This window comes from Quercus robur, chromosome 11 (assembly GCF_932294415.1).
Source record: "Quercus robur chromosome 11, dhQueRobu3.1, whole genome shotgun sequence".
Lineage (NCBI taxonomy): Eukaryota > Viridiplantae > Streptophyta > Magnoliopsida > Fagales > Fagaceae > Quercus > Quercus robur.
The window spans coordinates 15,655,054-15,680,266 of record NC_065544.1 but is presented as its reverse complement, the minus strand read 5'-3'; the positions used below and the strand labels follow the sequence as shown (position 1 = coordinate 15,680,266).

The 25,213-nt window shown below is 34.3% G+C and overlaps 1 protein-coding gene and 2 long non-coding RNA genes across 5 annotated transcripts in view; 2 read left to right on the top strand and 1 right to left on the bottom strand.

Moving 5' to 3' along the window:
• The window catches only part of LOC126705530 (LRR receptor-like serine/threonine-protein kinase EFR), a 103,132-nt gene that overhangs the window by 64,268 nt on the left and 13,651 nt on the right, over positions 1–25,213 (top strand). The window contains exons 1-4 of one of the 3 annotated variants that reach the window (XM_050404585.1): positions 9,113–9,852; positions 11,925–11,996; positions 12,660–14,657; positions 14,803–15,352. The exons of 1 other annotated variant lie outside the window; for it this stretch is intronic. In XM_050404585.1, coding sequence (XP_050260542.1) covers positions 9,300–9,852; positions 11,925–11,996; positions 12,660–14,657; positions 14,803–15,158 — 2,979 coding nt within the window. In that variant the 5' untranslated portion in view covers positions 9,113–9,299 and the 3' untranslated portion in view covers positions 15,159–15,352. Of the gene's footprint in view, positions 1–9,112; positions 9,853–11,924; positions 11,997–12,659; positions 14,658–14,802; positions 15,353–25,213 lie in introns of those variants that run through there. One more of the 3 variants, XM_050404586.1, reaches the window with a different exon arrangement.
• On the top strand, positions 18,830–24,641 carry LOC126705539 (uncharacterized). Its single transcript, XR_007648307.1, has 2 exons — positions 18,830–18,978; positions 23,411–24,641. It is a non-coding gene; the product is annotated as an uncharacterized LOC126705539 (long non-coding RNA).
• Positions 19,548–22,611, bottom strand: LOC126705541 (uncharacterized). Its single transcript, XR_007648309.1, has 2 exons — positions 21,232–22,611; positions 19,548–21,011 (listed from the first exon to the last, which is right to left on the bottom strand). It is a non-coding gene; the product is annotated as an uncharacterized LOC126705541 (long non-coding RNA).

Genomic DNA, 25,213 nt, shown 5'->3' with positions numbered 1-25,213 from the left:
TCAATGTTGGTGCAAGAGACTTTGCTTGGTTACAAAACCCAAAAGCGTACAAGAAACGCAGCAAGAACTCTTTCTTCTGTAAAAGGAGGCTAGGGTTTCAAAAAGAAAACCTTATGAAGCTCTCTAGGGTTAGGTTTTTATTTTTCCACCTCCTTTAAATAGGATTTTAATGGGCTCTCTTATTCCTAATAGGTTTACACAAACCTTGGACTTTCCTAGTCCTATAAGGATTATACAAACCCTTAAACAAATAGCTTTTTAGAATAAAACGTTTCTGGATATAATCTAAAAACTCGTAAGCTCGATCGATTGAGGAGTCTGTCGAGCTTTAATGAATCTTGACAGATTGAGCTTCTATCGAGCAAGTATCAAGACCTGCAGATTGCACTTTTCTTGAACAGTTCTTGAGTAGTCTTCATGTCTTCAATTTAACCACTTATAATGATCATCTTGAACCTACTTAGATTTACCCAAATACAAGTAAAGTGCGTTTTGTCAAAGGATATGTCAATTACATAAAAATATGTCCCCAACAATCTCCCCATTTAGCAATCCGTGACAAAACAACAAGAGTACATTGAATGTCCTAGAATACATTCTACTCAAGATTACAAAACAAATAAGCCTAGTCTAAAAGATCTGAACCTTGCAAGTTGCTGCAAGAAGAAGGTTCAGAATCTTGACTTGGCTTTACCTTGTCTTTCCTGAAAGGCACTAAACAAAACACATCAAGGTACCATGTGGAAAATAATGACAAGTTAAATAAATAAGAAACATGTGTATAAAGAGAGAAAAGAAACAACACATGTGAGATAAAGAGTGAAACACATACATCATCATCAAATATATAATCAACACATGATGTATGTAAATGGTTACAAAACCAAAAGATACACAACACAAAAATATATCAAAATCAATGTGTATCAAAACATTCTTCCCTTTAATATGAAGTACTCCCCCTAAATCTATTACTCCCCCTAAGGAATGACATTCAATTCTCAAATTTCTTCCCCTTTTTGACACGATTGTCAAAGGGCATAAAAAGCCAAAAGACATGACAGAGACAAACAGAAAACTGACATAGAGGGAACAAGGAGAACAAGGAACCATAGACCTAAAAGAAAAAGAAAAACAAGATGCTATGGACACAAAGATAATCAAAAATATGCAAAACATGTGAAAAATAATGCATGCAAGAGGATTTCGATCGATCGAGAGGTGGCGAGACAGGTGTCGAGCATAATAGACGTCAATAAATCAAGTGTCGAGAAGCTATCGAGGAATACAAACACCAGAAGCAAGAGATGAAGCTCGATCGATCCACTAGGTGTCGAGATGCTATCGAGGGGATAGAAACTATTCTCGAACGATCCACAAGGTGTCGAGGTGCTGGCGAGATTGCGATAAGAAAAAGCTTAGGAAGCTCGACAGATAGCTAGCTATCGAGGAGGTGTCGAGGAGGTGTCAAGCCAGGTTTTCAAAACAATTTTTTTTGAGATGTGAAAAACACAGATATGAATGCAATCCAACATGCAACTCAACCAATGATCCAAACAGCATATTATGCTTTCAAAAATATCTCTCAACAAAGATTTTTAAGCACATGGATCTCAAAAACACACACACACACACTAAACATGTCTAACTAATTTTATATTCCAAAAACAAGTCAAGATAGTTTAGTGAGCAGACATTAACACATGTAAAACCTTGTGATGGCCAAATCACATTGTACTTGCACATGTATCAAGAATAGCAAAGAATATTGCGTGTTGTGTGTGAAAAATATCGCAAGATTGCATAAGTGTATACATGTTATGACAATTTAAGATGAGAAAATCACTTTAGTTCACACACAATCATAACTACTTGATGAGGACTATCACCTTCGAGGTACATCCTATAACTCTCACATCTCCTAGAATACACGCTTGCAATCATTTTTTAAAGTATTTTTGATCTTTTTGCTTTTGATTTTTCTTTGCATATTTTTCTTTTAAGCGTATCATGCATGGGCATATTAGAGAGAGAAAAGAAACACCTAATGATATTTGATATTTCAAATTTGCTATGCCTAAGCACACAAATATCATTGACATGCACTTTTGCTATACCGAAGCATACAGGTGTTATATTATGATTGGCGGGCAACAGTGATGAGATGGTTATTAATGCCTTTCTCTTAGGATTTTTTTAGTCGTTCCTGTCAAAAATAGTAATATGAGTGTTAAGTACAAGAGACAACTTAATCTTACTCATCACAAATAAAAGCCACATAACTCACTTGCTTAGTTGTGCATAGTGATGCTCATCTAAGTTACAAATGATACAAAGTTTAGAAGACTTTGTTTCAATGGCCATCCAAGGTACACAAGTACCAATGTACACCAAACATACACTGTTTTTGTATTTTTCTGATTTTTCTATTTTTTTAATTTTATTTTTATATGAAAAAAAAAAAACAAAGCAAAACTGAAAAAAATAACCAAACAAAAACATGTTAAACAACCAAAGCATAAAAAAAATATGCATATGCATGAAGGCATGATAGAAGGGTGCAGATGCATGAAAGCATGATAAGAAATCAAGCAAAGAGAGTTCTACTTTAGATAGAAAGAATTAAAATAGATGACAAACAGAAAAGACAATTAAGTCTTAGGATCCTTTATCACCCACATAGCACGAGTCTTTGGCCGTGAAGATGAAAAGGCACATGTCCTAGTATGACTACTAAAGGACATAGAGGAATTAGGATTCCCCTGAAATTGAGTTAAAAAGATCAAAGTTTTTAATAACTCACCAAGAATAGGTATAGAACCTTTAGACAAAGGATGAGACCTATTGGACACTCGCTTATGAGGAAACAAATTGAAACAATTAGGACGAGTGTAACCTGAAGCACCACAATGGTGACAAACATGAGTAGTTTTAGACTTACTCGGTTTCCTAGAAGGAGGTCTAACCTTGGAGGTTGACAGAGACCTTAACTTAGGACAATTTGGCCTAATATGACCAACAATATGACAATGATGACAAGTGGGGACAAATTCAGAATTTTTATTCTTCCTAGGAGGAGTTTTAGACATAGGTTTAGAAACTTCAGCATTAACATCAGAATTTTTACCTTTCTCTATCCTAGCAATATTAGCCTTCAACTCTTCATTATTCCTTTTAAATGGAGGAATATAAAAATCCTTTTCTTTTGAGTTAGGCTCAACAACAAGTTTGGCACTAGTTAATTTTTCAACTTCAATTTTAGATTCAACTAGTTGCTCTTCCAAAATTTTAATTTTGTCCACCTGAGATGAAATTTGATTTTTAAAATTCTCATTCAAATTATTGGCTTCATCCAATTTTGCAATCAAATCATCTTTTTCAAGCTTGACCTTCTTAAATTTAGCTTTTAATTTTGTAGAATATTTAAGAGATTTCATACAAAAATTATAAAGCTTACAATAGGCATCTTGAATATCATGATCATCATTCAACATAAGATCATGCAAATCAAAACAATCAAGAGTTTTCATGACAACAGGGGTCACTAGATCACACAGTAAAGATTAAAACCTAATCAGAGTGTGTTTGCTCTAATACCACTTGATAGGCCACAAACTGAATGACCCCTTGTGATAGTAATTAATTAATTAATTAGCCAAGTTATTAATTAATCAATTTATCATGCAAACGCATGGTAATAAAAACAAATTACCAATAAGCTAATAATGTAACGGAAAATAAATAACACGGTGATTTGTTTATGAATGGGGAAAACCTAATGGCAAAAACCCCACCGGGTGATTTTCAGGTCACTACTCCCGAAACTCCACTATTATCACAACAAGCGATTGCTAGTAAAGGAATCCTAAGTACCTTACCAACCTACAGTTGAACCCTTACCCCAATACCCAATTGGACTTGTTCTGTAGTGATAATTCCCCTTTCTAATGCATGGCTCCCAAGTACATGACTAATCAATCTGATGCGCGGATCCCAATACGCGGCTTACTCCTTTGCACGAATCCTAGGACGTGACTAACTCCACAGCAACCCTTTGATTGTTGTAGTTGATTTGCAGCAGTTTCACATAGAAACACCAATAAGATCTTTAATGTTGGTGCAAGAGACTTTGCTTGGTTACAAAACCCAAAGGCGTACAAAAAACGCAGCAAGAACTCTTTCTTCTATAGAAGGAGGCTAGGGTTTCAAAAAGAAAACCTTATGAAGCTCTCTAGGGTTAGGTTTTTCTTTTTTCACCTCCTTTAAATAGGAGTTTAATGAGCTCTCCTATTCCAAATAGGTTTACACAAACCTTAGACTTTCCTAGTCCTATAAGGATTATGCAAACCCATAAACAAATAGCCTTTTAGAATAAAACGTTTCTGGCTATAATCTGAAAACCCGTAAGCTCGATCGATCGAAGAGTCTGTCGAGCTTTAATGATTCTTGACAGATCGAGCTTCTATCGAGCAGGTATCGAGACCTGCAGATTGCACTTTTCTTGAACAATTCTTGAGTAGTCTTCATGTCTTCAAGTTAACCACTTGTAATGATCATCTTGAACCTACTTAGATTTACTCAAATACAAGTAAAGTGCGCTTTGTCAAAGGATATGCCAATTACATAAAAATATGTCCCCAACAGATTGAACTAATCTCCAAGTGGGAGATTTGTTGGGCTTTGTGGAGCCTAGTTGTGTTTGATCCGGATGACGACCCGACCCGAAATAATGTTGCGTGATTTTTAATGGGAGATTTTCTAAGGCTTAGTCCTTGGAGCGAAGGATGTAGAAAATGTTGTTTTAGTGATTAGGGTTTTGTTGTTGTAGATTTTGAAAGAGAAAAAAACTATACTGCCCCACTTTGTATTTTTCCCTGATAATAGTGAAATCCCTACAACTCCGTGGACGTAGGCAAATTACCAAACCACATAAATACTATCTTATGCGTGTGATTGTTTTCTTTGGTGTGTGTTTTCTCTAAATTTTTGTTTCTCATAGGTTTGGGAATTTCTTGTTCATTCCCTTCAATAAATTCATGGAAGCTCTGCAATGCACTCACTTTGTAGAAAGTTCTTCACATTTTTCATGGAAAAAATTGGCCTTTGCCCTTTTTAAAAAATCAATCTAGCATTTTGCCTCATTTCCCAAACTAATTAGGAAAATGTCCCTCTTTTAAAATTCGATTTTCTCAAAATCAAATTAAGCTCTATAGTGACATTTTTAAGGAGCTTATAGTGACATTTTAAGGACATAGTGGCGTTTGAAACTTGAGTTTCTTGAAATCGAGTTATAGGCAAAAAAAAGAAAACAAATTGCATGTAACTCGACTTCATAGAAATCGAGTTACAAAACGCCACTATAGGTTTTTAAAACATCACTATAGGTTCTTAAAACATCATTATAGGCTCCTTAAAACGCCACTATAAGGCTCCAAAATTTTTTTTAAAAGAACTTGATTTTGAGAAAATCGAGTTTCAAAATAAGGACATTTCCCTAATTAGTTTGGGAAAGGGGGCAAAATGCTGAATTTTTTTGTTTTTTTTTTTTTTGAAAGGGGCATTTGCCATTTTCTCCCATTTTTCATCATATCAGTATCACCTTGCACCAAGATCTCCATTTTTGTTTAGAATCTTCCCTTTAGCTTTGAGCCTACTCTGCTCCTGAGTCCTGACTAAGTAGGAATCCTTACGGATTATCACTCCACCATTGATTTGTACTTCTTACTTGGTGATTCCTTTATCTCATGGGGCAACAAGAAATAAATTGGGGTTGCTCATTCTATTTATGTATAGAGGCAAAGTATCAAGCCTTGGCTAACACCACTTCTGTACTTCTTTAGATGCTATGGTTGTAGCAAGATATGGGTTCACTCTTTCTTCTGTGTCTCCAAACAATTGCGACAATCGCATAGTGATTTACATTGCACATAATAACTTTTTATGAGCGTACTAAACAAGTCGAAGTTGGCTGTCATTTTGTTTGTGATCATGTTCTTCAGGATTCTCTGCAACTTAAGTTAGTGTCATCTTATCAAAAAAAAAAAAAAAAAAACCAAAACCTTACTGTCATGTTCACTTGTTCAGGACTAGCTTTACATTTTTACTAATCCCATTTGCCAAGATGCTTTAGTGCTTAGGTCTCCAAACTCAAATCTGTTTCCTATGGCCCATCTTGAGTTTGAGGGAGCTATTAAATTATGTTCTCATCCGTCCCCAAGCCTTGTACTCACTAATTGTATTTTACTGTACTTCATCTTTATGCTATACTTTTTAGAGTTGTGTAGTAATAGTATTATGTAGTACTGATTGTGAATTAGTAATACATTATCAGTTTCAAAGTTCAACGAGGGTTTTTCTTTTTTTAATATACTTAAAGAAGGAAGAGAAATGAAAAAAAAATTATTATGTGATATATGCTTAATGTTTTCATTAAAGTTTGGTAGAACATGGAAGTTATTTTCTTCTTTTTTTTTTGGTGCAAGGCGTTGTGAACCTCATGGGACTAGCTTTATTGAAAAAAATGTCAAAAAGGAGGGAAAATCATGGAACTAAAGTTAAAGTGATTGAAGGTTTTTATTTTATTCAATTAATATAGGAGACTATGATAAAGTTTGATAAATATAATTAGTTTCAACTTTTTCAACATGGTTTTTTTTGTTTGTTTGTCTTTTACTTTTTACTATTTTTTAACTTAAGGAAGAGAAATGAAAAACAAAAATTATTATGTGATATATGCTTAATGTTTACATTAAAGTTTGGTAGAACATTCATTCTCAAAAAAAAAAGTTTTTTTTTTTTTTTTTTGGTGGGTGCAATAGGTCTTGAACCGCGTGGGACTAGCTTTATTGAACAAAAAGTCAAAAAGGAGGAAAATCATGAAACTAAAGTTGAAGTGATTGAAGGTCTTTAGATTATTCAACTGATACGAGACTATGATAAAGTTTGATAAGTATATTGACAAGTTAAATTTTTATTAATTCCTTCTTTTGACGAAGTAAAACCCACACTTCACGTTTGATTAGAAGGAAAAAGAAAAGCAAGACGTGTTTCGAGGATTAGCAAAACAGGACAATAAGGATATATATTGGGTATACAAATGTGAATGGGCTTCTCACATGAAAATAAAAAATAAGGAAATTAGAGAATTAACAGAAGAAATTTGAGCTCAAACTCATTTGCATAAGCTTTTAAATCAATTGGTGTCCTTATATTTGTTAACCCTTCATTTTGGAGTGTCCTCAAGCCATTACCTTCCCAAACTATTATTTCTCCAAATCCTTTGCTCCCTTAATTTCAATAACTTATTATTTTGAATGCATTGATGTTCTAGTGACAACATTATGGCAATTATATACTTGAGGGAGTGTTTGTGTAACTAACGGTAGATAAATATTAACCACAATTGGAGAAAGAAGCAAGAGAAGTAGGGGGATTATTAAATGGTGTTAAATGATGTTTGTGATTAGGGAGCAAATTGGATATTTTTGAGAAAAAATTGTAATACCTGGTATTAGCCCAAACCTTCGAGATTATTTTTGTATTTTATCCTAAGAATGTATATTATATAGAGCAATATAGTTTCCGAATAACATCCTCAACAAATGATGCATTAAGCTAAACATCAACATAAAAAAAAAAGGAAGCAAAAGATCCTCCCCATGACCATTTTAACCACATAAATTACTTAATATATTTAAGATTGAATTTTTTTAAGATAATGCAATGGTTGTTGAGGGAAAGGGGGAAATGAACGCTAAAGATCTATATTGGAAACACCGGAAAATAACTTATGACAAAACATGAAAATTAGTTAGAAAGTGAAAATTTACTACAACCCTTTTTTTTTTTTTGGTTGGCTCCGCCCTTGGTTTTTGTGTCCTATACGTATTCAATTTGTTTTTTGTGATCTGCACTTATGCAATATTATCATACAATATTAACTCTCTCTTTTTTTAATTATAAAATTATACAATACAATTCATATTAATATTTGTGAGAAGCCATATATATGATGTTGTCATTAGGAGTGTGCAGCTAACCCACCAACCCACCAAAACCGACTCAACCCAATCCAACTCACTAGGTTGGATTCGTTTTTAGGGGTTGGGGGGTTGGGTTGGGTTATGAAAATTTTTTTAATAGTGGGTTCGGTTGAGTTCGGGTCATAACAATCACAAACCCACCTAATCCGATCCAACTCACCTATATATTTAAATTTAAATTATATATATTTAATATATATTATATAATTAATAATTTTTTTATTTAATTTTTTTCTCTATTTAGCTTTTCCTATATAAAACTCAATTACCTCGCAAACCCTAATAATCTTATTTCTCTCTCTACCACCTCCCATTCCCACTCTCCCACTCCATCTACTTCTATTTGTTTATAACTGAATTGGGATACTAACTCATGTATATTTGTTTATCAACTCAATTGGATATATTTTGTTTATAATTGAGTTTGAATACTAGTTCATGAATATTTTGTTTATCAACTCAGGTGGTAGGTGAGATATATATATATATATATATATGTATATATATAGCTCAATTTAATAATAATAGTAACGAAAAAAATTGCCCAATCCATGGATTCAACCTAATCCAACCTGATCCATGTGGGTTGGGTTGAGTCGAAAAATCCCCTCAACCCGACCCATGCACACCCTTAGTTCCCACCACAAGCAATAATGCATCTAATAATTGAACGTTAGTGTATCTTTACTATAATCTATTAACCCATGGTTTTTTATTCTCGCATGTTCACTATGTTCATCTATTTTTTCTTATCCACTTTTATGTGTGAAAATGAAGATATTTATGTATCAATTGTAAATATTTGTGTGAAATAGTAGATGTAAATGAGTGTGAAAGTATGCTTTAATTATCTTTTTGGTTTTTTTTGAGAAACAATCTTTTTTGTTTTTTGGTTCTCAATTGATCCCACCAAACAGTGCATGATCACTAATCCTGATATTTATGTTTTTACCCCCTCCCGCTTGAAACAAGCTGAAAGACAAAACAAAAGCATTTTGTTTTTATGTTTGGGAAATATCCGCACTTTATTCACACTTATTGTCCAATGTGTATGAAGTGTGAACATTAGAAGTGTAATCATTGACCTTTTAGTCTTTAGATAAGACTACAAACAGTTGACTGTTTAGTCATCATCTTCTTTTTCTATGTAACTCAACAAAAGCTGATTTCTCCATTTGTATAAATTAACATCTTTAACCACACTTGCTTGGTACAATAGCTAGCCTCACATCTCAACCTACTTACAGATAGAAACTCATGGAGATTCCTGCCTTTTTCTTACTTTTTGTGTTGTTGCTGTTGCACTATTTTATGGCTAGCTTAGCTGTGACAGCAAAAACCAACATCACCACAGACCAATCAGCTATCCTTGCTCTCAAAGCCCATATCACCGATGACCCTTACAAAATCTTGGCAAGCAATTGGTCTTCCTCTACCTCTGTTTGCAACTGGATTGGGATCACTTGTGGTTCCAAACACCTTAGAGTCACTGCCTTGAACCTTTCTCACATGGGTCTTACAGGAACCATTGCTCCACAAGTGGGAAACCTATCATTCCTCTCCCATTTATCCTTCAGAAACAACAATTTTCATGGCTCTCTGCCCAACGAGTTGGCTTATTTGGCTCACTTGGAAGTTGTCAGCTTTGGATTGAACAACTTTTCTGGAATGTTACCATCATGGCTTGGGTTCTTACCTAAACTTCAAGTGCTGTATGCTTATACAAACAGTTTTGAAGGTAGTATTCCAGAATCTCTAGGCAACATATCGTCACTGAAAGTACTTCATCTCGGCGAAAACAATCTTTCAGGTTGGATTTCATTTTCCTCCACTATCTTCAACAACTTTTTATCTTAAATTATTTTATTTTAATTAATGTTTATCATTTTGTAGACAACTTTTTATCTTAAATTATTTTATTTTAATTAATGTTTATCATTTTGTTATTTTTCTCTGAGAATATCTAACGTATTAGATATATGTATAATTCCTTTAATAGCGTGTAAATATCGTACGGTTATATACCCAGTATCTTGTAATTCTTTTCATAGCGCGTAAATATTCCACGGTTCACCCCAAAAAAAAAAAAAAAACACTCTTTATACACAAAATGCCTTGAAGGTTTAGAGGGAGAGAGTCCGAGCTAAAGGGTTTAGCAACACATTAATGCATATATTTATAACTTAAAAAGAATCTCACATGATTATGAAACACACTACGAAGGATTTTTTTTTTTTTGATTATGTGAGAGTGAGACGCACTATGAAACACACTATTAGTGCACTGTTCAGCAAACAAAAAAAAAAACACTATTAGTGCACTAGTGAGTACTAAATTATTGTTGTCTCTCTCCTATACCCCATGCCTTAAAATAATTCAGTCACTACTCAGTACTCATTGCTAGTGCACTACCCCCACCCACCTCTTGTCTCCGTCCATGTGGTCCACGGAAAAGAGAAAAGTAAGGATGGAAAAAGCACTATCATCCTTTTTATCTGTTTATTGGAGAAACAAATAAATCAGAAATAGCAACTTCCAAATGCTTCTTCAAGGAGTTTGCTTGTGCTTGTTTGGCAACAATATTTTCCTTCAACTTTGTAGTTTTTTATTTATTTATTTATTATTATTTTTTTGTTAGTTAGAGGTGAGAGGTTTTAAACTTTAGATATCTCTGTCAAGAGTCCATTAAGACACACGACCCTTGACAACTCTTTAGCTGATTTAGTTAAGTACAACTTTTGGTAATTTTCTTTATGTTCTTATTTAAGTTAAGAGGACTTCAAAATTTAAATTTTTTTTTTTTTAAATAATGAATTTTGGGTCCAAAGAGGGAGGGTAGGGGAGATTCCAAATATTAACTTCGTTTTTTTAAGGTCTAGTTCCTAGTTGATTGTTGTACTACCGCTTGAGGTTTTAGAAAATTTCCTCTTAAACAAATTGAATGAAACTAAAAAAAAAAAAAAAAAAAAGAGTTTTAGAATTTATTTTATTTTCCTTAATTTTTTATAAGACAAGCATAAATGGTTTGCAATTGCATTTGATTTAATAGAAAGTAAAGAGATGAGAAAGTAATGAGAAGAAACTAAAGGAAAGTGATTTCTCTATTTAATCAAGTTACATATTGTGTGACTTTAAACAATGTCACGATATCTAAGAAGTTTTTTTTTTTTTATTGAATTAATATTTTGAAGCATACTATTGGATTACTTCTTCTCTATATTAAGATTTATTAATAGGTAAGTCAAATTTCAATTCAATCAACTGTTACTTACTTTTTCCAAAAAAAAAAATGTTATTTACTTTTGATCTATAAAATCATCTTTTATACATTTATATAATATATAAAAACTTAAGCATATCAATTATTATTGTTACACTTCTATTGAGTCACATTAGCGTAATATTTCAGTCAATTTGGTCCATTTCGTTCTATTTTAGTCCAATTTGATCCAATTCAGTTTATTTTAGTCCTTTTTGGTCTACTTCAATTCATTTGGTCCACTTCGATCCATTTAGTTATATCTGCTTCATTTTTAGGCCATTTAAGATGTATAGAGAATGAACAGTTTTTAAGGAGTACTAGAAATAAATTCTAACCGCATATTTTATTATTTATAAAATATTTCACTTTATACAACAAATCATAGGTGGTAGATTGTTATTAGTTCTAATTTGAATCTACAACTTAAATTTTTTTTTTTGCCCACTCATAACAACCTAGCGCTTATGATTTCTTATGAAAATGTTGTGAATATAGCATTTTTTTTTAATGGGATAAAATTAATTGTTTTAGTTTCTAAATAAAAGCTCATAATCTATCACTAGTCAAACTAAGTCTACTAGCTCTTGATCACTTGTATGATATATTTTGAAATTTTGTAGGGAGGATACCAAGAAGTTTGGGAAACTGTACTTCCCTGGAGATAATTCACTTGGATGATAACAACTTTACAGGTACCATGATAACCACTTCAATTTAAATACTACTTCCCTCTGCTCCAACTTCCATTAGGTTAAATTATTCTGTGTATTTGTTATATTATGCTCTCTTTTGACATAAAAGTGAGTTTCATCTGTAGGATCTGTAGGTCATGTACATGAGACTTTCTCTTTTGTTAAAAAAAGAAAAAATAAATAAAAGTATAGTAAACCAGGATTGCGAATAAGTATGGTGAATTGTGTGTACACAAGCTACAATGGGTTTTAATAAAGACCACAGATATTAGAAAAGTAACAATTTCCATGTTCATCACCATTGTCTTTTCTTTCTTTCTTTTTTTTTTTCTTTTTTGTAAAGAGCAAATGCTCTATATTACATCATTACATGTCTTACTAATCACTATAAATTTCTTACAAACTAATATGTCTGTTTATGGTGATTCCTGTAAACAAGAATACTAGTGTAGAACAAGCTTGGACAAACGAATTGAATAAAGACTTAACAAGCCTAAACTGGTTTCTGTCTTTCCATATTACAAGACGTACCCTTAATTTTTAGTTTTTTGAACCTGTTAAAGGCACTTATTCGTTAATTGTTATGTTTTAAAGTAAATCCAAAAGTTATGATTTTTTTTTTTCGGTCAACAAGGATTCAATTTGTTTGACATATTGTGGCAGGTGAAGTACCCCTCGAGAATGGGAATCTTAGAAATCTAATGGAAGTAACTTTAGCCAATAACAGCTTAACTGGTATCATCCCAAATGCAATTTTCAATTGCTCAAGGATTGAAGTCATTAGTCTATACATGAACCAGCTCTCAGGCCATCTTCCATCAAGTATAGGCAATTGGCTTCCAAATCTTAAGGTACTTTACCTATGGGGTAATGAACTAGAGGGAATAATCCCCAGTTCTATCTCAAATGCTTCTATGCTCACTGAACTTGAATTGGGTGCAAACAATTTCTTTGGCTCTATTCCTAATACTTTGGGAAACTTAAGGCATCTGGAGAGACTCAACTTAGTCAACAATTATTTGACTAGAGATTCGTCAACTCTAGAATTAAGTTTTCTTTCATCTTTGGCAAACTGCAAAAATTTGACAACTATAGTGCTAGCAGATAATCCATTGAATGGCACCCTTCCAATTTCCATGGGAAATTTCTCTACTTCTCTTGAAGAATTTGTAATGTTTAATTGCAACATAAAAGGTACAATTCCTACAGGGATTGCTAATTTAAGCAACTTGATGGCCTTACACTTACAAGACAATGAATTGGTTGGACATATTCCAACTACAGTTGGAGGAATGAGAAAGCTCCAAGGTTTGTATCTTCAACACAATAGATTGCAAGGATTCATCCCAAATGGTATTTGTCTTTTAAGAAACTTGGCAGAATTATTTTTAAATCATAATGAGTTTTTTGGACCAATACCAACATGTTGGGGAGGTCTTTCCAAACTTCAAAAGTTGTACTTGGATTCCAACAAGTTGACTTCCATACCCTCATCTTTTTGGAGTTTTAAAGATATACTGCAAATAAACCTGTCCTCGAATTCTTTAAGTGGTCATCTACCATTAGAGGTCGGAAATTTGGAGCATGTAACAAATATAGACCTGTCATGGAATCTCCTATCAGGTGACATCCCTACTATTAGAGGCCTAGAGTCTTTGGCAAACCTTTCCTTAGCACATAACAAATTCCAGGGTCCTATTCCTCAATCATATGATAAGTTGATAAGCATAGAACACTTGGATCTATCTGATAACAACTTGTCTGGAGAAATTCCTAAGTCTCTAATGGAACTCAAATTCCTCAAATATTTCAATGTATCCTTCAATAGATTACAAGGTGAAATTCCATATGAGGGTGTTATTGCTCAATTCTCAGCTCAATCATTCATGGGAAATGAAGCATTATGCGGTCCACCCAAACTGCAAGTTCCACCCTGCGAAAAAAGTGATGTTGGACAATCAAAGACTGCCACTACAGTTGTAGTAAGATATATTTTACCAGCAATGATAGCAACAATACTTGGATCAATCCTCGTATTTTTTCTGATGAGATCCCAAAAGAAACAAGTAAAACAAAAAGGTGAAGAAGATTTGTTACCTCCACCAAGGTGGAGAAAAATAACACACCTAGAACTTGAACGAGCAACAGACGGATTTAGTGAAAGTAACTTAGTTGGGAAAGGGAATCTTGGCTCAGTGTACAAAGGGACACTTTCAGATGACACATGTGTTGCAGTAAAGGTTTTTAATTTGAAAATAGAAGAAGGGTTTAAGAGTTTTGAAATTGAATGTGATGTATTGTGTAGAATTCACCACCAGAATCTTGTGAAAATCATTGGTAGCTGTAGTAGTACTAATTTCAAAGCTTTGGTACTAGAGTATATGCCTAAGGGGAGCCTTAAAAAGTGGTTGTATTCTCCTAACCACTTCTTGGATATGCTAGAAAGATTGAACGTGATGATAAATGTTGCATCCTCATTGGAGTATCTCCATCATGGTTGTCCTTTACCCGTTGTTCATTGTGATTTGAAGCCTAGCAATATTCTCCTAAACAAAGATATGGTTGCACATGTGAGTGACTTCGGCATTTCAAAATTGTTAGGAGATGAAGACTCAATGACCCAAACCATGACATTGGCCACTATTGGTTATATGGCACCAGGTGATGTTGCTACTTTATAATTCAATTTTATGTTTATACAGACACACACACAAAGCTGCCACAAAAAAATATGAATCATATTTCTTTTTAGCATCAAGTAAAATTATTGTATACTTTTTGACAATAAATTTTATCAAACTTGTAGAGTATGGATCACAAGGAACCATTTCTACATGCGGAGACGTGTATAGTTATGGCATTTTATTGATGGAAACATTCACAAGAAAGAATCCCACAGATGAAATGTTTGTCGGAGAAATGAACCTAAAACGTTGGGTAAAACAATCGCTACCCCATTTAGTAATTACAGTTATAGATGCTAATTTGCTGAAGAGAGGTGAAGAGCATTTTAATGCTAAGCTGGATTGTATGTTGTCCATAATGCAATTGGCTATGGATTGTTCAACAGAGGCACCTGAAGAAAGGATAAACATGAGAGATGTCATAACAACACTCAAAAATATCAAATCGAAGTTTCTAAAGGATGTCGAAGAAGATTGACAACAGGAAAATTTTCTAAAGTTTTTCTTTGTTTGTGCTTTTTGCTAACTATATTTTGTAGGTTATGATACTCCCTCAAAAATACTTGTTGCAGTAAAATAGCTCAAAGCAATGTAAGAGCATAGTAATGATGAAGGATGTAGAATTGTCTTATATATTTAGGCATTAATTTACATAGTAGTGATGGTAGACAATGCAATGACTTAAAGTTAGCTACAAAAGAGTCAACTCAAATTTAGCATGTTAAATCACAATGGAAAAACAACAAGATGGTGTTTGTTATTTATCAAAAACAAGTATAGTAGATTAAAAATCCATCATCCAACTTATAAGAGAAACTTTATTGCTAGATTAAGTAGACAATATTAGATCTATTTTATCTTCTCTTCTTTCTTGGTTTGTTTTGCTTTTGCTTGTTTCTCTTGAGGCCAATGTGCTAGCTCACTCTTTAGCTTCTTGTACTTCTATACATAACTTTGTGGGATCTAGCACCATGTCCAATATCCTTCTTATTGTGCTAGGTAGTAGGGATGGCAAATATAACCCAACCCACGGATACCCGATTCGACTCGACCCGCTAAACAATAGGGTCGAGTTTGGATTTTAAAAATCAAACCCAAAGCAGGTTCAGGTCGAGTCTAGGTTTATGCATACCTGGCCCAAACCTAACCTGTTTACATATATAATTTAAAAAAAAAAAATATTAAAGCCATAGTATATATACTTTATTTCATTTCAAATTTCATTTTCTAAACCTAACCCTCACCTCTCAATCGCCCTCTCTCTCTCTCTCTCTCTCTCTCTCTCTCTCTCTCTCTCTCTCTCTCTCTCTCTCTCTCTCTCTCTCTCTCTCTCTCTCTCTCTCTCTCTCTCTCTCTCTCAAGCTCTCACCACTAGCCACTCTCTCTCGCCCTTAGATGCTACCCTCACGACTTCACTCTGCCTCACAGCCCCATGGCCTCATTCAGCCTCACACTCCCCTCACGGCCTTGTTCAGCCCCACAGCCTCACTCAACCTCGTCGCCCCTTACCTCTTTCACTCTCACTCTCGTTTTCTCTCAGTCGCCCCTCACCTAGTCACCCTCACTCTCATTCACTCACCGATAGGGATTGCAATGGGGCGGGGCGGGGCCGAAGGATGGGATCTTCGCCCCCGCCCCGCATGGATTTTTCTTACCCCATCCCCGCCCCGCCCCACATGACGGGGAAAATTTCTTGCCCCATCCCCGCCCCTTAAGGCCCCGCGAAGCCCCGCCCTACACCGTAAAACTTTATTTCTTGTTAATTTTCCCTACAACTATTACCATTTTTTCAAATAAAATGACATGTTTCAATAATAAAATTATACTTGAAATTATAAATAAATTTATTCTATCGAATCAAAATAATTTTTAGCAAATACTAAATAATATTATCTAAATATTTACCAAGATAATAAACAATAAAAATCTCATTGTATGACACAATAAAATAATCCAAACTCCTAATACATAACAAAATAAAAATTGCCTAGTTCTTCAAAAAGAATCTCCACTTAAATAAAATAAGATGATGATATTTTTGTTTAAATAGTAGGGTTTTAGGGTATGAAAAAATTACCTTTTAACCCTTATTAATGCGGGGTGGGGCGGGGTGGGTCTAAAAAGTGTAAACCCATCCCCGCCCCGCCCCGTGGTGCGGGTCTAAAATCTCACCCCATCCCCGCTCCACCACCTTTGTGGAGTGGGGAAAACCCGCACAGGGCGAAGCGGGGAGGGGCGGGTCAAGCGGAGCGGGGCAAAATTGCCATCCCTACTCACCGACCCACCCTCACCCTCACTCTCATCACGTGGTGATTGCTATTTTTCATGGAGAAGCACGAGATTGCTAGATTGGAGTATGGGATTGTTAGATCGAAGAGAAATGAGATGATCAAAGGATGGGATTGTGTTTTCTGTTTGTGATTTGTGTGTGTGTGTGTGTGTGGTTTTTTTTTTTTTTTTTTTTTTTTTAATGAGTGAAAAATATGTATTAACAAAGAAAAGCCAAAAAAACAAGCTGATTTGTGTTTCTGTTTATGTTTGGGTTTGTGATTTGTGATTTGTGTTTCTTTTTTTCTTTTTCTTTTTTTATGAGTGAAAAATCTGTATTAACAAAGAAGAGCAAAAAAAAAAAAAAAAAAATTGATTTGTGTTTCTGTTTATGTTTGGGTTTGATTTTTCGTTGTAAAATCAATTTTTTTTTTTTTTTTTTTTTTTTTTTTTTTTTTTTTAAGATTAGATAGATTGGACCACGGCTTTAGATTATGCCCAGAAATGGCTGGACAGGGCCTACAATGGCCCAACCGAGCGGGTTTGGGGTTTAAAAAAAAACTCATTTATTAAACGAGCCGGGTTTGGATAATGGGGGAGGACCTATGGGTCGGGTTCGGGCATCAAAAAACTCGCCCCAAAGCCAACCCATTGCCACTATTGCTAGACAGGGGAAGGATTCTCCCCCCACCCCCCTTTATTCTTTAATAATTTATTTTACTTTTTTAAAATAAAAATTTGTAAATTAACACCAATAGGTTCATGAGAAAAACCATTTGAATGGCTAATTTTAATATTTTTTTTTACTTTTGTTTGAGTCGTAGTGATTTTATTTTATTTTAGAACAAATTACAATTTACTCACTTGTGGTTTTGCTAAAATTTAAGTTGCCTACATATAGTTTAAAATTTGACACTTTACCCACCAAGGTTTGACCAAAATTTAAGTTGTCTGCATGTGGTTTAAATCTCATGATGCAAGTGTGCTATTAGATTCTTTTTTTTATCTTATTTGATCTTGTATTTGTATATTTATTGTTTTTTTGGAGAAGAGAGACATAAAAGTGGAGCGAAATTATATATTTAGTCTTCTTTTTAACAGAGTTGGGTTAAGGAAATCTAATTAAGTTAATTTTCGGTGGGTAAAATGTCAAATTTCAAACCACAGATAGGTTACTTAAATATCAACCAAACCACAAGTAAGTTGTAATTTGCCCTTTATTTTATTTTTTTCATTTTTAACTTCTTGTAGAATATATGAACTTGTTCAAGATTCATAATTTAGTAAGATTACATGTTGTCCTTTACAAGTAGAATTGAGATTTGAATTCTCCTTATTATAGTAATTATCAAAATTTTAAAAAAAGAAAAGAAAAAGAATTGGGCCATAAGTAGAACCATAGAAGTTAGTTTCCTATATTGGCTTTTTATTTATTTATTTACTTTAATCAAAACATGAACAATATTTTTATTAAAATGATGCCAAATAAATAAAATTTTAGGAAGATGAATATACTATGTGTGCGTTTGGATTAGGATTAAAAATTAAAATTATTTCACTATTTAGCTTAGTTTTGCTACTATTTATGAGCCCATTGTACTTTTGACACTATTTATGGATCTTACTGTATTATTTCAACTAACTTTTACCTATTTTTAGCAATAATTTTTCAATTTCAGTAAAATAATCAGTATCTAAACACACCCTATATCTTTAGGTTTTCACTTACAATTAATCTGTTCAAAAAAAGTTCATTAGTTAAAATTATATATATATATATATATATATATATATATATATATATATATATATCCTAACAATTTCAAAACATATCTTACATGGCAGTGCCACGTCACAACACACAACTTAAAACAAAAAGACTAGGAAAAAGAAAACAAAAAATAAAATACTGTAAAATGAAACTAAAAACAATAGCATGTTAATCAGTGAATCTTCTCTTCTCAAAGCTCAGTAATTCTAATAATGGCGTGACCCTCCATTCTCACAACCATGTTTCTCTCTCAGTCTCAGTAAGTTATGCTCACTTTTTTTTTTTTTTTTTTTTTTTTTTTTTTAAATTTAGTACCTTTGACTTTTGGGAGCTTGGATTTTGAAAAATATGATTTCTTTTATTGCTGAATTTATTTGTGATTTAGGAACTATCATTTTGTATGAGAATGTTCTGCTTTATGAAATGGGCAGTGCTTTTGTTTGTGTGTTTGAGGTTATGATTTCATCTTTTTATTTTGCTTTAGATTAATTTGGTGCAGTGTGAAACTTGGAAAACATTTGTTTGTTTATATTTAATGAATCAAGTGAGATATTATATCATGATATAAGCTCTATAAAAAAAAAAAAAAAAAATACACAGTAGCAATGCTCTCTAACAAAAAAAATCTTCCCATTGAATATCCTTGCGATTCTCTGAATCCATATATGGTAGAAACCCACTTGAGAACTTAATGCCAAGAACATGCTAATTGGTGAAACTGACAAAAACACATAGGATTGCTCCGTATTTTACTAGTGAAAAGAACACTAGAAGAACAAATGATCACGACTCTGTATAAAGTTTCTATAGAACAGGAACATGATATCACCCTCATATCCCTGTTTAAGAAGCGATAGCCAACTTATAAAAGAGTGTTTAGGAATACAAAGAGGTTGCCAAATCAGTTTATCTCCATTTACTATCTCATGTTTAATTCGAATTTTATTCCAAACAGAAGAATATGAGAACATACTAGATTTAGAGAGAATCCAGTGAACAGAATCAACACCTGTTATTCTAACTTGTGAAAGACCAGCTTGAAAAACTATCACCTCATCTGATCTATCTGGGGGATAGATCAAGTTATCATCTTGAAGAATACTCGAGAATTTGGCATCATAACTACTCATTGCTTCATATACCAATCTGAATTCAAACTCTGAAAACGAGGCACCTTTAGGATGCCAGTTACCATTCCAAAGTATAGTTCTTACTCCATTACCAATAGAATGGCTAAACAAAGGTTTAACCATGTCTCTAAGCTTTAGTATCTTCCTCCAACCCCATAAGCAACTATTGGGTATGTGGACATACCAAAAGCTTTTGCCTTTTTAAGAGGTAGGTGTGCACCCATGCGACCCACAAGGAACCTGCCACTGTAAAGAGATCCCATATATGCCAAGAAACATCAGTCATCAGCCCTATTCCAGTCCTGGAACTTTTTAAGCCCCGATCCTCCTGATCTAGGAGAGAAATCCACATCTCATGCAACTCTGATGCTAGGGACCATAGAACCAGCACCTGTCCATAAAAATCTGTTGAAGCACCTTTTGATCTCTTTGAAGACTTTAACTGGAAGAATGAAGATATTAGTTCATTCAACTTGTATACCACAGAGCATAGATTGTATCATTGTATGAGTTGTAACCTCTCTGCAAAAGAAAGTTTTCTGGCACCCCAGGAATTTATCTGGCTGAAATCTTTTCAATTATAGGCTTGCAGTCACTACTAAACAGTTTTCCATATATCAAATGCAAGCCTAAATATCTAAGATGCAGTTGGGCTTCAATAAACCACAAGAAAGATAATATCTGGTCCTTTGTACCTTCAAATTCCCCACTAAAGAAGGCTTCAGTCTTGCCGATATCGGCTTGAAGACATGAAGGAATTTTGAATTCGTCCAAGTATCCAACATAAAATGGTCAGTTGGAGCTTTTCACATCAAGGATGAAACTTGTAGCCTACTGCTTTTGTAGCCTTAGACATCATGAGCTTCATAAAGCCTCCATAGTGATAACAAACAAATAGGGGTACAAAGGATCACGCTGTCAGCTGTCTCAATCCTTTGCCACCCTTGAAATACCCCACAAGACTACCATTAAAGAAAACAGAGAACTTAAGTGAAGTGATGCAAACCTCAACTCATTGCACAAATTTTTCAGGAATACCACAGGCAGACAAGCACCTTAGAATAATTTTCCAGTCCACCGAGTCATTAGCCTTCATTAGGTGTACTTTAATATCACATCTACCTGGTCCCTTTTTATGATAGCCGTTCACCAATTCCTGAGCCTGCAAGAAAATGTCTCTGTCATGCTATGACCTGAAATAAAGGCATTCTGAACAGGACTAATGACATGTAATAAGCACAACATTAATGTGTTAGCTAATATTGTTATACACTTGATGATGTTGCAGCAAGGGATTGGCGTAAACTTCCCCATCCTTGAAGGATTTTGGGACCTTAGGGACCATGGATATAGTGTGGAATCAACCTCACCTAATAGTTTACCTGAGGAAAAGGAGTTGACAGCAGCAAGCATATCCCCTCTAATAACCTCCCCACACATGCTTGAAAAAATGAGCAGAATAGCCATCTGGACCAAGGGCTTTGTCCTGTTTCATTGAAAATATAGACCACTTGATTTCATCAACAGTAACATCCCTTTGAAGAACTTGTTTTTAATCCTCAGGAATACTATCTGGTATGAGCTGTGAAAGGCTCTCCAATTTGCTTTCATCTGTCCTTGCAGGACACCCAAACAATATCTGGTAGAAACTATTAGCCAACTCTTGGACTCTCCTCCTTTTTTCATCATATAAGCACCTAATTTGATTTTTTGCATTTCTAACATTCAGAATTTCATGGAAGTTAGCTGTTTTGGGGCCAGCTTTACTTAAAGCAATGAAACAGTAAAGCTCCTCCCTATCTTTCTGTAATAGTGACTGCTGACCTTGGAGGAGAAGTCTTCTTTGTACATCCTCTAGATCCTCTCTAGCTTTTTGGACTTTTAATGGAAGACCACCAAAAAATTCCTGGTTCAACTTCTTCAGCTCAACCTTAAGCGACTTTGTCTTCCTGCAATATCTAAACATGGGAACACCATTAATTTCTTTGCTCCAAATAGCACTAGTTATCAGCATATGCTTGCTGTTCCCTACTCCCTTAGTTGCTGCTTGCTTTCTGGTGCGAGAAACTTAGGATGTTATGTCCAGAAATCAAAGAACTTGAATGGCTTGGGGCCATAACTGATGACATTATGTAAAGACATATAAGCAGCAGCATAATCTGAAACACCTGGCAAAATGAATCCAACCCTAGTATGGGGAAGACAGTCAAACCAATAACAATTAAAAAACACCCTGTTTAACATCCTGTCTAGAAATTGATCATCCTTCCTCTTATTGCACCAATGTATGGATGATATCTAACACTTGTAGCTCCTGAAATCCTTGACAAAACTCATCCTCAAACAGAGAAGATTTCTTACCCTAAATCTCTCCTCCGCACCCCTTACACAGTTTAAAATAACAACCAAGCACCCAAGGCTTCTTACCCACTAGACATAAGACATTTCAGGTTACATAAATCAGACCATAGTTGTCTTCTAGTATCTCCATTATTGTAACCATAAGTGAAAGAAGCAGAAAAAGACTACCCCATTAACCATAGTGATTTCACAAGATGTACTTATCAAAAAAAAAAAAAAAAAAATAGTGATTTCACAAGATATAATGAATTACCTGATCAGAGCTATGGACAACTTTTACCTCAATAGCATCACAATTCCAACAAAACCAGATCTGCCAAGCTCATGGCAATCATAACTGTTAATGAATCCCCAATCAGGTACAATGCAATCTTTAGTACATAAAGCCTTCTCAGCCCTAACCTTTGTTTCAACTAGGCATAAAGCATTGAGATTATATCTTTTAACGTCATCTCTCACTTTTCTCTGTTTATACAATTATGCTTTGGTACTTGAAGGAATTTAATTACACTTGTCTAATATTAGTTCGCTTCTTTAAGATTTGTTGTTGACTTTCTTAAAAAAGTTGCGAAAGTTTATTTAAAAATGATTTACATTTCTTTAAATATTTTTCAGTTATCATTGCTAGTACTGTAATATACAAATTTATTCTATTTTATTTTAATATATAATAATTATTAACTTAGTTATGATGTCATCCCTTTTTGAATAACCTTTTTAGCCTGGTTGTTTGGTCTGGTTTTAAAACATTGACAGCTAAGCCAGTGGAAGTGAAAGAAGTGGCATGTGAGTTTGTATAACGTATAACAGAAAAAAACAACATGGTGACTCTACTAAGGTTACCTGAATGCCTGCAAATATGTCAGAGTCAAGTGTGCTTAAGTGCGCCTAGGCTCCAAGAGCCTTATGTGCTTAAGTGCGCTCCAACTCTGTCGATATATAAAGATACAAAGGCTCTGCATGTTAATGGTTTGATATTTTGCCAAAGCAAGAGTTGGCCTAACATAGCATTTCAATATAAGTGAACTTATGCAAGGAATGCTTATTATTTATTTGCACAAAGAATGCAATCATGCCCAAGGTTTGCTTTTGAGTTTTGGCTTGTTTATATATTATGTGTTCACGCAGATTAATAATATGCTGTTCAGTGCAAACTTATTTTCTTATATTTGAGGATTAATTGTTTCAATGATGTAGCAGATGTTGGAGCCTTTGAGGTATGATGGAGTAGAAGTAGCAGTTGTTAAAACACCATGATTGTGAGATTGCCAAGACAATTGACACCAACTCACCTTTCTCAAATTATACGGAACCAGAAAAACCCATTAACAGCACCCCCAAATCTTCAAGGAAGCCAAATACAAGTACCCCAATTACTATCATAATGGTCCAGTCTATGCCACCGTCATTGGCATCCTTGGAAATGCTGGTCAGATTTGTGAGATGAAAGAGGTGATTGATTGGATGAAAGAAGACTCATGTGAATGCAAGGATTCAGTCTTTGTTAATGCAATTAAAACCTATGCAAGAGCTGGATTGCTAGATGAAGCAGTCTCTCTTTTTAAAAGCACTCCTCAATTCAACTGCGTGAATAAGACAGAATCTTTCAATACCCTGTTTCAGATATTGGTCGATTAATGAATCTAAGCTTGAAGCTGCTCATTGTTTGTTCATAGACAGCTCTTACGGGTGGGAAATGAAGTCTCGGATTGGGTCTTTGAACTTGCTTATGGATGCTCTGTGCCAGAGGGATTGTTCTGATCTTGCATTATAAATCTTCCTAGAGATAAATTATCAAGGTTGCTATCCAAATAAGGAAAGATATCGGATTCTAATGAAAGAATTGTGTGAAGATGGGAGGTTGAATGAGGCCACCCATTTGTTGTATTCAATGTTTTGGAGGATATCTCAGAAGGGTAGTGGTGAGGATATCGTAGTCTATAGAACCTTGTTATATGTTTATGTGATAATTGGGACATTTAAAATGCTGTGGAAATTCTTGATAAGATTTTAAGGAAGGGGCTAAAGGCTCCTAAGCGATGTTTCCACCATCTTGATCTCAGTCAGTGTAGTACTGGTGAAGATATAGAAGGCACCAAGCGTTTGATTAATGAAGCTTTGATCAGAGGTGGGATTCCGAGTTTGGCTAGTTATAGTGCTATGGCTATTGATTTGTACAATGAAGGTAAGATTATTGAGGCGAACAAAGTTCTCATTCAAATGCAAGAAAGAGCATTTAGGCCAACGAACTTGATTTATGAAGCCAAGGTGGCAGCATTGTGTAGGGGAGGAAATGTTGATGCAGCAGTGAGGGTAATTGAAGAGGATATGGAGGGAAATTGTGTACCAAATGTAAGGTCATATAATTGAAGAGGAAATGGAGGGTAATTCAAACCCCCTGTTGACTTGAATTTATTTTTGTTCCCCTCTTTGATCCCTCTATAACTCATCTTCTTCATTAATCATATCAGAAAAGTTAGGCAACCATGTTAGAATAGGAGAAGTGATTGGTTGGCAACCATAAACAACCCCCCCCCCCCCCCCCCCCCTCTTTATTGGCGAGGCTGATTTCCTTAAATCATATCAGAATAGGAAACGATAAAATAAGAGAGAGATTGAAGTTGGAACGATTGGAAGAGTAAAATGATCCAAGATATCTTGTCAATATCTAAAATTTTGGATACAGTATGTTGTGAGTTGTTGCCTCTGTACATTTTTCCTTACTAATGTCTGAGCATATGAACGGAGAACTTGTGCATTAAAGTTTAAACTTAAATTTAAGTTTTTTTTTTTTTTTTTGATAATCAACTTAAATTTAAGTTAGCAATTATAATTATAGAGTCATATTTACTATTGGAAGGCTTATATGGTGAAGATTTTCTACTTCATAAAATTGAAGCTTATACAGATGTGTAACATGTTGAATGTGAGAAAAGTAAGAGGTGTAGACAGTGTGGCTAGGGGAAAACTATTCTGGTGTTGAAATACAATACTCACATTTGG